General features: G+C 37.9%; 1 protein-coding gene across 2 annotated transcripts in view; it reads right to left on the bottom strand.

Moving 5' to 3' along the window:
- LOC129749369 (low-density lipoprotein receptor-related protein 4) overlaps nucleotides 1–14,103 on the bottom strand; it is a 108,195-nt gene that overhangs the window by 15,347 nt on the left and 78,745 nt on the right. The window contains exons 7-9 of one of the 2 annotated variants that reach the window (XM_055744336.1): nucleotides 11,437–12,384; nucleotides 10,293–11,376; nucleotides 9,954–10,123 (exon numbers count right to left, since the gene is read on the bottom strand). In XM_055744336.1, coding sequence (XP_055600311.1) covers nucleotides 9,954–10,123; nucleotides 10,293–11,376; nucleotides 11,437–12,384 — 2,202 coding nt within the window. Of the gene's footprint in view, nucleotides 1–9,953; nucleotides 10,124–10,292; nucleotides 11,377–11,436; nucleotides 12,385–14,103 lie in introns of those variants that run through there. The other variant, XM_055744344.1, reaches the window with a different exon arrangement.

The following is a 14,103-nucleotide window of genomic DNA, read 5'->3' as shown; positions in this document are numbered from 1 at the left end:
TCACTTAAAAAAGTTCAATTTGCTAAAGGCACCTAGGCAAATAAGTGCCTAAAGAGTGATACGGTCAAAATTAGTCATTTTCAACTTGACGTATTTCTTTCAATTTTGCATTTAAAAAACCTGAACATTCCTCATTTTTAAGGTGTGTATGTGTAGAATGTTGCTTCTATTTTGATTTTGGAATTCACTCTTCAGTAGTCTAAATGCCGTCCAAGGAAGAAGAGCAGCGTATCAATATTTTGCTCGCGCAATCGCGCGAAAATCCGAGTTACTCGCACGCAAAGCTGGCAAAATCGCTAAAAGTTGCAAAATCAACCGTTACAAATGTAATTAAAGTGTTTGGGGAACGTTTGTCGACAGCCAGGAAGTCTGGATCGGGAGGAAATCGAAAACCGGAAGCCGCTGAGACGACAAAGAGAGTTGCCGGTAGTTTCAAGCGAAACCCTAACCTCTCTCTCCGAGATGCCGCAAATAAGCTGGGTGTATCGTCTACAACCGTGCATCGAGCCAAAAACGAGCCGGACTATCGACTTACAAGAAGGTAGTGACTCCAAATCGCGATGATAAACAAAATACGACGGCCAAAGCGCGATCCCGGAGGCTGTACACGACGATGCTGACGAAGATTGACTGCGTGGTAATGGACGACGAAACCTACGTCAAAGCCGATTACAAGCTGCTTCCGGGACAGGAGTTTTATACGGCAAAAGGAAGAGGAAAATTAGGGGAAAGGTTTCCTAAATGGGCCTATCGGGTTAAATGACCCTACGGCTGTTTGATGAAATGGCTGACTAGACAGCTTATCTGACCAATGCATTTTGAGGGTGATACGCTTAGAACCAGAAAGAATTTTATGAATTTCCAAACCCAAAAAAAAATTAAAAAATCATACAAGGTTTTGATACATTTTGATGTAATATTTCGACTTTTAAAAATTATACGTAAAGAAGCTTAAAACAAAAACTAGGATGGTTTTTGTTTCTTACTCAAATGAACTTTAGAAATTAAACATATTTCAGCTTTTGTGGAGGTTTAATAATGATTATATAGTGGAATAATAAAGTGTTTTTGTATGCCCCCATCATGTTTGTAAAATGCCTCCATCCTAAAATAACAGGTTAAATAGAATAAATAAATGATTTTTATCGTTGAACCTTCAAATCTAAGCTCTGAATAACATCTTAAGAGAGAATTGAATATCTGAAAAACAGATTTGATAAAGTTTGTCTCATGGATGAACTGCCTCCATAGTACGACAACCCTAACTTTTGTTTTATTCCATAAAATTAAAATATACATTGATTTTCATAAAACTTCAGCTTTGTGGTACGGAAATTATTACTTTCTAGCAGTTTCAATGAAATTTTACGGAAATATTGCCCGAAAAACAGAAATTTTGTTCAAAAAATAAATAGGCGCATTTAGCCCGCACGGTTTGAGGTTCGGCATTTTAGACAACACTTTTAATAAAATCGTTTTCTTGAAAACAGAAGTAAATTTTTACATAAAAATTACTCCAATGTATAGAAAACAGATGCCTGCACACGTGTATATCGTTTTTGTACACATATTCGATGTGATATTTGATTAAATCAGTATTCTGCTTAATAGGCGCATATAGCCCGCTCCTCCCCTAGTAGATATTTTCAAGCACATGAAACTGTCAAAGTTCGCGAAGAAATATCTGGTTTGGCAAGCCATCTGTACCTGGCTTGAAAAGCAGCATTTTCATAGCTTCCGGGACTGTAAACAAAGAAATTTATGTGAAAGAGTGTTTGAATAAACGTCTGCTGCCTTTCCTCAAGAAACACGGTTGTTCCGTACTGTTTTGGCCGGATTTGGCATCTTGCCATTATGGTAAAAAGGCCATGGAGTGGTACGCCGCCAACAACGTGCAGGTGGTTCCCAAGGACAATAACCCTTCCAACACGCCAGAGCTCCGCCCAATTGAGAAATACTGGGCTATTGTTAAGCGGAACCTAAAGAAGACCAAAAAAAAACTGCTAAGGACGAGCAGCAGTTCAAGGCAAACTGGCTTTCTGCGGCGAAGAAGGTGGACAAGGTGGCTGTACAAAATCTGATGGCAGGGGTAGGCCCGGCAATTCGGATTTGGAAAAGCGGAAGCCTAACTGCATATTTTTCCTGAATTTGATACTAATTAAACTTGAAAAAGAAATTTAAATCGATTTTTAAATAAACGATTTCACCGATTTAAACGCGTTTTCCCTTGACCAAATTTTGACCGCATCACCCTTTAGTGCGTCCCGAGAGGGTCAAAAAGCCGTCCGTCAACATACGGCTAAGGACCAACCGTAAAAACCGCGATTTTCATCCACCATCTCCCTCTCGGAAGTAGGCCTGGGTTGACGCAAGTTAAACGCGTCTGACTGGCCATAACGAGGGAATCCGAGGCCGAGAAAGGAGCCCTGACAACACGCCAGGTTATTGATAACCCCGGTGAAAATTCAAGATCCAGACACGTGATACCACGTCAGCAAGTTTCAGCAGGTGTCCGGCAGCATCGACGAATTAAAATTAGTGAAACTCTCGAACATTTTTCAATATACCCCTTTTGCTGCCCTATAATTTTTTTTTAACTTTATTGCATGCACCAAAATAGCATCTAAAATACGGGTTATAACTAAGTAGGAGTTAACGACATCGAACTGGTGAGTGAGTGTTTTCCTAGTTACGACGAACCGACCCTGAGGCCTAGTTTCAAGAAGAAATTGGCTTAGGATGCGCAGAGTTTTAAGACTGCTGCTGCTGCTGATAGTTTGTTGTGATTTGACCTTCCGGTGTAAAAAGACGGATTACCTTATAGTGTTTTCGTTTATTGCTAGTGGCAACCTCACGGTGTCTCTGATGGAACGATTTTATTTATCGAAAATTAGCATCGCTAATTTTTGCACCATTCCAAAGCTGGGACTTTCCCCTTTCATTTGAGCCCAAATGTGAAATAATCCACCGGGGGGTCTAGAACATTTTATTTTTTTTAAGATTTATTAACCTTTTTAAAGGTTTTTTTTTTCAAAATCAAAATCGTACTAATGACTGTGAAAATGATTGTCTTTCCATTAGCGCAAATCTAACATCATATGTCAATAACATGATTTAATAGTAAATTTCCCTGGCTACAATTTTGTAGAATACATCAAAGTGATACAAATTGAGAGAAAAGAGTTGGACTGTCACAAACAGAGTGATTATTATTTCATTTGAAAAATCTCATAAAACTTCTCACCACTGATTTTACTAAGACCAGAAAAAATATTCTACGAGCTTAGTTATTGACTGTAGAGTGTATTAATGTTCAAAACGGTTTATTTACATTAAAAATCAATCTTTCACATAAAATTGATCAGGATTATCTGAAGTTATGAGCATTTTTGGGGTTTTATTATTCCGGAACAAATATCAAATTCTTTTTTTTTTTTTTGTCACTCCAATTATTCCAAAAATCCCGAAGTAGGGAATAAATAAAGTTTTACGTATTTTAAACAAAAATTTGATAAATTCTTCGAAAATTAAAACAGTTGAAAGAGCGAAAGCCAAACTGTAGATGCTAAGAGTAATATCACCTGTCGTTTAGATTTTTTTTTGTTTAAATGTTTGATCCTAATTTTCTCGATTGTTTGATTTTGTGCAATGTAAATAGTTCGTATACAAGTTTGTTGCAAGCCAGCTTTGGTTCAATTTTTTTTCCAACGTATCGAAAATTTGAATTAATATAATTTGAATTAAAATTATTTTAAGCATTTCAAGCCACTGCTTTATATACTGTTTATGACACGATGTTATATTTTGTTTTCATACAAGTAAGAAAATAACATTCCAGGGGAAAGTCAAAAATGCAGAAATCCACAGACAAATGTTTGCAGTGTTCTATACTATCAGATAAAAATCCATTTTTATATCTAGGAAATTTGAAAAAAAAAATCAGCAATTTGAAGAAATAAAAAATTTTCAGAAAACGGAATAAAAAATTCGCAAAAAATTTGATGACTTCAGATCTGAAAACTTGAAGTGAATTGAGAGAATATTTTCACATAATAGTATTACATCAAATCAACCTTTTAAAATTGTTGAAAACAAAGTTGATGTTGAGATTTTGTAATCTTTTTTTTGCTTTTTATCAAAAAAAATCAATGAAAGATAATGAAAGATTAGGTTCAGTTCGTGCACGTTTGAGAAAAATGAACAATCTAGAATTTTTGCTTGAAAACTTATGTAAACTCGACAACATTTTTACATACACGAGTGCGAGTGGTTCCAAAAATACTAATTTATGCAATTAAACATAAAAAAAAGATTGAGTTTTTTATTTTATATATGACACTTTATCACCCTTGTTTAAGGTTTAACAATCAATCAAAGGTGAAAAGTATGAAAACCTTCAGAATTCATAAAAAAAATGAAAGATTTTCAACCAAGATGTTTGATTATGCAATTCAGGTGAATTATTTAAAATTTGGGCTTAACTGTAAGAAGTAAATATGATTTGTCTCCTAGTCTCAAATGTTTGTTTATAAAGTATTCAATCTAACTTAGCTCAGAATATAAATAAAAGAATTTTCAAGATAGGCGGGAGACATTTTTTCCAGAATAAAAACCTACAAATGCTCATAACTTCAGATAATACTGATCAACTTCATGTAATAGATTGATTTTTCAATGTAAATAAACCGTTTTGAACATTAATACACTCAACAATCAATAACTCAGCTCGTTGAATACTTTTCTGGTCTTAGTACAATCAGTGGTGAGAAGTTTTATTAGATTTTTCAAATGAAATAATAATCACTCTGTTTGTGACAGTCCAACTCTTTTCTCTCAATTTGTATCACTTTGATGTCTTCTACAAAATTGTAGCCAGGGAAATTTACTTTTAAATCATGTTATTGACATATGATGTTGGATTTGCGCTAAGGGAAAGACAATCATTTTCACAGTGATTAGTACGATTTTGACTTTGAAAAAAACCGTTAAAAAGGTTGAAAAATCTTCAAAAAAATAAAATGTTCTAGACCCCCCGGTGGATTATTTCAAATTTGGGCTCAAATGAAAGGGGAAAGTCCCAGCTTTCGAATGGTGCAAAAATTAGCGATGCTAATTTTCGAAAAATAAATTTTTCTCCCAGAGACACTGTGAACCTAGTTATCCACGAGTTTTGCCCTAACTGCTGTTTTGTGTTCGTTTATTAATTCAGAAGTCCACTGGTTTTGCCCGAGGTTTGAACCTCAAGCAGGCGGTTGCAACCCGTAAAAGTTGTCAGTGTTGGGGGTAAGCATAAGGGTGAGTATAGCAACCATATATTTGCATCATCCCGGGTAACGATTCTGTTTGTTTATTCAGAAAAAGTTTCGCCCCGCGCCAGTGGAGAAAACGAAAACGGCATTAGAAAGCGGAGATTTTGCTACTGTTGATTGTTTGCTTCGATTTGGTGTTTTGTTTGGGAAAGTTGTTCCTAAGAATATTTTCGGATTGTTCCGACTATTGGGCTTTTTTAATCAGAATAGAGGGGAAAAGGAATGAAGAGATGAGATGAAGGATATCCAGAAAACAAATAAAATTTTATAGATTTGAAAAGCCTGTGCTAAGAATTCATTGAAGAATTAGGAGGAAGGATATTTAGAAAAGTCGCGAATGACATAAAGGTGTTAAAACGACTTTAATCGATACAATAAAAAAAACAAAAAAAAAAAAATATTTGGAAAAACAAACAACAGCATTTGCTTGGAATGTAGAATAAAGATAATGGATGTTTGATAAAAAAACCAGAAGTCGATAAGTAAAAAGTTTTAATTGAGGATAGAGGTGAGAAGGAATGTAGAGATGAGATGAAGGATATGCAGAAGGTACATTAAATTTAATAACACGAGAGTTTTTAGGATCGCACAATTGATTCCAATTATCCAATTTTTGTCAGGGGCCGGAAAAAGGGGTCGTCCATATTACCTAATCACTGTTTCTGCGATATTGACGATATTATAGAATGGATTAAGATGAAAATTGGTTAAACGAAAGTTTTCAGGGACGGATAATCGATATCTGGTATCACATTTTGTGTGAGGGTTCGGCAAAGAGGGTCGTCCATATTACATGTTCACTGCTTTTGTGACACTAACGTTATTGTTCATAGGATTTCAATGAAACTTCACGCATGTGGGTTTTAACAGATGGTCAGCCTTATTTAAGTATCAAATTTTGTAACGAGTCGGCCGAAGGAGTCGTCCATATTACCTTATCACTGTTTTTACGATTTTGACAATATTATTTACTAGATTTAGATTAAAACGGGCAATCGATTTCATGTAGCAAATTTTGTGCAAAGGGACTGCAAAAGGGGTCGTCCATATTAACTGTTTATGGTTTTTAGATGTTGACGTTATAATGCATCGGATTCTGATTAAATATTCCACATCAGGATTTTAAGATAAATCGATGCGTATTGTGGCATGATGAGTTAAAAGGTATTGGAGGATCGATTAGAAAAAATTGTGCACAGTTATTTAATGAGAATTGTGGGTATACAATTTCGGATAGTCATGTAACGAAAATATACGGGTAAACGTACGAATTGAAGAACGGGGTTTGGAAAAAAACAGATACGTTGTTAATGTGGTGGTTTTCTAACTTTTTAATAAGAATACCTACTCTTACAAAACATACGGAATCAGCTGATAACTAATAAAAATACCAAATATGACAAGTTTGGCAATAAAATGACAGAAATCTTACAACACTATGACAATAATATTACAATTGCGATTAAAATATGACCAAAATGTGACAAAACCATGACAATGTTTACTCTTGGATTTGAACTCACAGACATTGACTCAGGAAGCAAATGACTTACCAACTGCGCTTATATCACAAGCACATACATAGTTTTATCTTAATTTTGTCATATTTTTGTAAAATTTTTCATATTTTTGTAACATATATTTTCTAATATATTTTGGATTTTTTTTCACATTTTGTTAAATTTTGTCATTTTTTTCATATTTTTGTCAGAATTTTGTGACATTTTTATCTAATTTTTCTACATTTTGCCAGATTTTTGTCATAGTTTTGACCGAACTTTCTCATATTCTATCTCATTTGTGATATTTTTGTCATTTTAATGTCAAATTTTTGCTATATTTTTACAATCTTTGTCATAGTTTTTTTTCATACTTCATCATTGACCATACTGACTCAAATTTGTATGAGAAATTTCAAGCTTGTGAAATGTTATGCGCTTAGGCTTAAATTGATTCTAAGCCTAGTACAAGGTCTCATGCCAAATTTGGGCCAGATCGGAACTCGAGAAGGGGTCGCTCCACGGGCCTAAAATTTGTATGGGAATTTGAGACAATTTGTTCGGAAGGAACAAGAAAGTCCAGTTTTTCATGTATAAATTTGGTCTCCTTCGGCCGATTTCTTTTGAAAACGGTTTTTCTTAAAGGCTGAACTATGACAAATATTTTATCCGAAGATTGCATTTCGATTCAAGCTAAGACACAAATGTTATTAAGCTTCAAAAAATAGTTATCTTTTTAAAGGGTGATATTCATCACGAAAATCCCATATAAACTTTAAGCTCGTTGAGCGAACCCTTCCCATGATCCGATCTGGCCCAAAATTGGCATGAGCCCTTGTACTAGGCCGAGGATCAATTCAAGCGCATAACTTTTTCAAATGTCGGGTCATTTGGGGCACTCTACTGGACATCGATTTCGTTTGTTGGATAATTTTTCCAGCAGGTTTGCCACCTACCGTTGGTATTGCAAACCTGCTAAATTTGACAAAAAAAAATTAGCCAGAAAATGATCGAATTATTGGCCTAAGTGTCATGCCAGTGTGATCAGTGGTTTCATCATATGTTTGTCAGATTTTTGTGATTTTATTTTAAATTTTGTTACTGTTTTGTCATATTTGTAATTTTTGTTTGTCAAATATTAGTCTGACTTTTAGTTCTGCCAGGGTTTTGTCATTTTATTGACCTGGTTTGATCATAATTTTGATATATCTGTCAAAACTTTGTCATATTTTTATCATATTTGTCCTTGGTTTTATTTTTTTTTTAATTTTTCTTAACTTTTTGTCAGAACTTTGTAATATTTGTTATATTTTTGGCCTAATTTTCTGTCATTTGTCACTTTTTAGTTTGTCATAATTTGTCATTGACTTTCAGATTTTTGTCATTTGATTGTCGAATTTTAGTCATAGTTTTTTTCATATTTTGGCAACAGTGTTATTATATTTTGACATTGTTTTGTCTTATTTTTTTTAACATTGGTCATAGTTTTGTAAATTTTTTCAGTGCTTTTTTCAAATTTTTGATATTTTTTGTTAAATTTTTGTCAGACAATTGTTTTTATCTACTTTTTGACTCTTTTTACTCAATACCCATATTGAGGGGGTTCATGCGATTTTCAGTTATTTACTACTTTTTGAAGTTACTTAAGCCGCCATCTTGGATTTCAAGAGGCGTCCGACATTGAATTTCAACTTCAATCCGTTCGGCCCCTTCACCCTGTACACTTATTGTGGTGGTTTTATGCCACCGGTTGTTTATTGCCAGTTCCAATTTGTTTCCATAACCATCGGAGAAACGGCGATGATAACTTTCGAAGACAACTTTCGAAGACAACTTTCGAAAAAAAATGTATTGAGAAATTATGATTTGCAATTGAAAATATTCGAGAGATCTATCTCATCTGAAAACTCTTTAAATTTTGATTTTAATTTTTTCCTGTTTTCGTTTTCGAAATACACCGCAGTTTTTTGTTTGAACTTCATCAAGTTTTTTAAACTTTATTGTTTATTAAATTGTTTTCGTGCTTCTGTTTTTTTTTCTTTTGCTGAATAAATCAAGTGTCTCATCCAATGCTCAATCTTTAGGCGCAATGCGCGTTTTAACTCAAGTTAGGCATAGAGTTAGTTACGATCGGCATTTAAATTTGACAACCTCTTCGGGGGCTGTGGAAACAGTGAAAAAAACTAGTCTTTTTTATAATCAAGGAAAATTGTCAAACAATCAGATACAACTGATTGTGTTCCTCACTTAAAACACGAACTTTGAAGGAGGCTCGAAAGAATGGTAAAAGAACAACACAAAACTGCAGTGAAAACACCTCCATTTTGAAGCTTTTGGAAACATTTTATAGCTTAAAAAAATATCACTTAGACTTTCCAGTCGAGTCAATTTTCACTGAATATTCTAAGATTTCACAGAAGGTTTGCGAATCATCGCCTAAGATCAAGTTGAAAATCTGTTTTATCATAAATTCACAATTTTCGTAATTTTTTTTTAAAGAGTCGTAGCACATTAAGCTTGTAAACAGTTTGGTGATTTTAGAATGAAATATTGGAATGACTGGATAAATCTCTTCCAAAATGTGTATTGGGTTTTTCGTTAGTAAAAACAACTAAAAAGTTATGAGAAGTGAAAAAAAATATTATAAATTTGAAACTTCCATACAAAGCTTTCAGCGGTCTTATAAGCGTACCCTTCACAGTTTTCTACAAATCGTTACAACAAATCAAATTTAATTTGTTTACTTATTTATTGTTTAGAAATATGTAGGTACTATGCCAATGTAACCAATTCTTTGATACAGAGGGTGAATGACCACGACGAAGGTTAAAATACTCTTTAAATAAATAAAAGTAGAATAGTAAAGAATAGAATATGTACTATGTTTACGGTGAAATCGGTAAATGGCAAGATTAGAACACTTAGGCCTAACGTTGACTATTTTTCTGTAAAGTTTGAAGAATTTGAAGCTTATGTCAGTGTGCTGGCCATCTTTTCTTATTATAGTTATCCTAAATAGGTATAGATAAAAATTCTTAAAAACTATCAAAAGGTCGTCAGAAAGTTTGATAAATAACGATGGATATAAAACCTTAGAACCAGGATCGCTCCCAACAAAAAGACTTCAAATCAAAGCTAGACTCACCTGCGCCCTATCGTACTTGAGCCGCTTCCAGATGGTGTTTCGCTGCGAGCCGCCTCCCTCCGAGCACAACCCATCGACCCCGTTGTAGTTGGGGTTGGTAAACGTCAGCACGTCACTACCACTGCGGGACGTTTTCTTACTCTGTTTCCGTTTGCAGTTAACAAGCAGGGCTACAAGGCCGGGTGTTGCGATTTGTTGTTGTTTGACGAACATCCGGTAAATTTTTGGAAAGTTTCGAAAGAAAGTTGGGAAAAGACAACGAAGAATGTGTTAGTAATTGGGTGAGGTATGAGTTTGGGATACTAAGCAAACGCTAAGCTTAAATATTTGGAATGTTACCTATGGTAGTAATGACTACTAGAATGACCAGCACTGCCAGTACGACGGTTGCGATCAGAACGATTTGAGCGTGCATCTGATTCTTGTAGAGCATATTGGATCCGCTGGATTTGGGTGGCTGGCTTTCGATTTCGAGTGCCGGCCTCAGCTCGTTGTTGGTGTGAATAGGAACATTGAATGACGGTTCTAGGCTACAGTGGGTTTCGTCCGGGACGTCCGGACATCCACAGACGTATCGCGTCTCAGCAAACAGGCAAAGATGACTGCATCCGCCATTGTCCTGGCCGCATGGGTTCATGTCATGTGGTTGCCGACTTCCTGACACCGATCGAATCTCCAGGGCACCTCTCAGGCCAAATCGAACCTCTTCAACTGGAGCGGCGACCCGTTTCGGAGCTCGAAGGACCGATTTATTGTGCCAATCGGTCCAGTACATGTAGCCCGAGGTCAGCGTCAATCCGAACGAATGTGAGGCCTGGGATATGACGCGGGTGCGCTTCTTCCCGTCGAATTCACACATTTCGATCCGATCCTGCTGAGCGTCGGCCCAGTACAATCGCTTCATGTCAAAGTCGATGGCCAATCCGGTGGGGAAACCGAGCTCCGAATCGATGATGCTACGCCGTTCCGAACCATCCATATAAGCTCGTTCGATTCTTGGTGCCTGGCCCCAGTCAGCCCAGAACATGAAACCACGCTTCGGATACAGGATAATTGATCGGGGATCGTCCAAACCACCAGTCAGAACGGCCTTCCGGCAACTTCCATCCAACCGAGATACTTCGATCTTCTTCAGCGCCGCATCTGTCCAGTACAAATTGTCCGCCAACCAATCGACGGCAATTCCGTTTGGAGTGTTCAGGCCACTCGAAACGATTACCTTGGTATCGGCCAGATTGCTCATGCTGACCCGCCGGATCGCATCGACATTGACGTCCGCGTAGAAGATGTACATCCGATCGAAGTGATAATCAAGCGCAACCACCCCATGAACGCCATCGATCGGCAGAACCACATCATACATGTCCTGGGTGTCCAGAGAGATGCGCCCGATGCCAGAACGCAGCGCTACCAGCAGGTATTCCTAGAAGAAGAAATCATTCATTAAAAACAAGTTCTTATAGACGCCGTCCATAATACTCACATCCGGAACGGTTTTACATTCGGTACTGCTACCCTCCCGCATCAGCAACCCAGTTGGACATTTGCAAGAGAAACCCTTTGGTTTCCTCAAACAAAGATGCGAACATCCACCATTGTTTCGGCCACAAGGATTTTCACTGTACTCGTTCTGTTCCAAAATCACCTTTACGTCCATCAGCCCTTCGAGATCTTTGGCAACCTTCCGGGCCTTGCTGATGTTCGTTTTTGGCACCGAGTGCAGCGCTTTGCTAAGCCAATCGGTCCAGTAAACCATATTCCGGGTCACGGCCAACGCATAGGGATGCTGTAAATTCTCCAGCAAAATCTTCCGCGAGTTTCCATTCAAATCACACGACTCGATGGTCTTCGCTTTTGAATCGGTCCAATAAATTCGTTTCTCCTGACTATCAACCGCCAGGCCACAAATGTATCCCAAATCTGTAGCCACAATAACTTTCCTCCGTTCCCCATCCATATCGGAACGCTCGATGACCGGATCCTTACGCCAGTCGGACCAAAACAGGAACCCGGTATCGTAATCCAGTGCGATTCCCCTCGGATGAACCAAATCGTGCCAAACCAGTACCGTCCTAATTGTGCCATCCAGTTCGCTGACCTCGATTGAACATCGCCCGGCATCGGCCCAGTACATTTTTCGCCCTATCGAGTCAATCACCAAACTATCGACGCTGTCCATACTTTCGCTGAACACCTGCTTGATGCGCATCCCGTTGGCCGAGGATCGCATGATGACGTCCTCGATGGTGTCGGCCCAGTAGACGTCTCCGGTTCGGGTATCCACGTCCAGGGCAACGGCGTTCGATATCGGTGGCAGCGGTAGAACGACGTCAATCTGATAGTCACTGTCCAGCGATACTTGGCGGATGTCTGTGCGATGCGCAAAGATCAGGTAGTTCGAGGGGCCGTCCTTACACGTTTTGCCGTTGTCCTGGGGAAAGAGAGAAAGAAAAATTGATTTAAGTGTTTACGACTGTACGGCCTAATTATCTAGCAGATGTACGGGAAAGGTAACTATATTTCTCCCACGGTCTGACGGTATATTTTTACAATGCAATATGATACACTCATAGATAAGCTTGCCAGACTACCTGGTGTTACTTGCCCGAATATTAAATAAATTTTTTGGGAAAGGTTCGGTCCGGCCCCGGGTGCTCAGATTTTGTTGAAAAATACCAGAATTTTGCCCGGATTGTTTCATTTTTTTCGCAAACTCCAACAAAACACTTAATTTTACTCATGGAACATGTTAAGATACGATGAACTCAGTAAGGGAAGTTGAATCTACTTTCAATGACTAATACAGGGTCCGGCAATTGAACTGCTGCATTACTTCAACAGTTATTATTTCGTTGCACGCGAAACAGTATTGAACGACCCCTCGTCGCTTTGTTCACATTAAGTCTGAGCTATCATTAGATGTAAGTGTTACTTTGTAATCAGGTGTTGTCCGGAAAAATGGATCTCGAACAGAAACTTAGCGCTGTGGTTGCCTTGTTCCTAGCTGTCGAAGTGCCACTAAATTGGCAGAGGATCTCAACATATCGGATCGAAGTCTCCGTCGGTTCCTAAAAGATAAACTTCAGATCAAGCCCTACAAGATCCAAAAGGTTCAAGACCTTACGGTGAAGCAGAAACATGAACGGGAGAAAAGAGCGAAGGCTCCGCTGGTTTTTCTCCCTGAAGGAGTGAAGATCAACCAAAATATATATCGGGAACTAGTTCTACAGAATGTCGTCGAAGCGTGGGCACGTCGACATTTTGGTTCCAGGGATTGGGTTTTCCAACAGGACTCGGCGCCGGCTCACAAAGCCAAGAAATCCCAACTTTGAATTGCGCAACATTATTCAGGGTTCATTTCGAGCTCCGAGTGGCCGGCGTGTTCGCCAGACCTGAACCCTATGGACTTCGCTGTTTGGAGTATGTTAGACCAAAGTATGCTCTAAGAAACATGAAGGTGTGGAGGTCCTGAAGCGACATCTCGTGGCAGCCTGGGATAAAATACCACAAGAACACTTGCGGGCCTCATACGATGCGTTCCTCGACCGTCTGCGGCGAGTGGTTAAACTCAAAGGCGAACAAGTCGAACTTTACCAGTGAATTTTGAAAAAGTAATTTGTTTCCACGAGGAATTGAATAAATTTGAACTAAAAAGTTGTGTTTATTTCAATGTAGCACTTCAATTTCCGGACCCTGTAGGTAAGAGGATGGTTGACCTACGTCAAGTTTCGGAATCAACTTGGAAAATCTCTAGGAGAAGCTTCGCCAATCATCGCCAATCATTAAGTGGAAGCGAGGGTCTTTACCCCTTCCAACTTTTCATGCTATGGCTTGTAAGAGGAGGATGTCTATTGTTTCGACAACAAAAACACGCCCAACGTACGAGATCTCGCCAAAGAGAACTAGATGTTCAACTGGCTGCAGCTATGGGACAGTAGACTGAGTCGATTTTGGGTCATTTTGGAATTTCTCAAACCCTGGGGTCTTAAAAGCTTCGTCTTGGTCCAAAACTCATCCATGATTTTTTGCAGAATTTTAAAGTAATGTTTACATGAGTAAATTTGAACTTTTAGGTTTGTATGGGAAAATTGAATATTTTGTACTGAAAAATCAACATTATTTTTGTTTCGTCTATGGAACCGAGCCAGCG

Source organism: Uranotaenia lowii, chromosome 1, assembly GCF_029784155.1.
Source record: "Uranotaenia lowii strain MFRU-FL chromosome 1, ASM2978415v1, whole genome shotgun sequence".
NCBI lineage: Eukaryota > Metazoa > Arthropoda > Insecta > Diptera > Culicidae > Uranotaenia > Uranotaenia lowii.
Note: the sequence above shows the minus strand (reverse complement) of the source record. Positions and strands in the feature narration are given on the sequence as shown.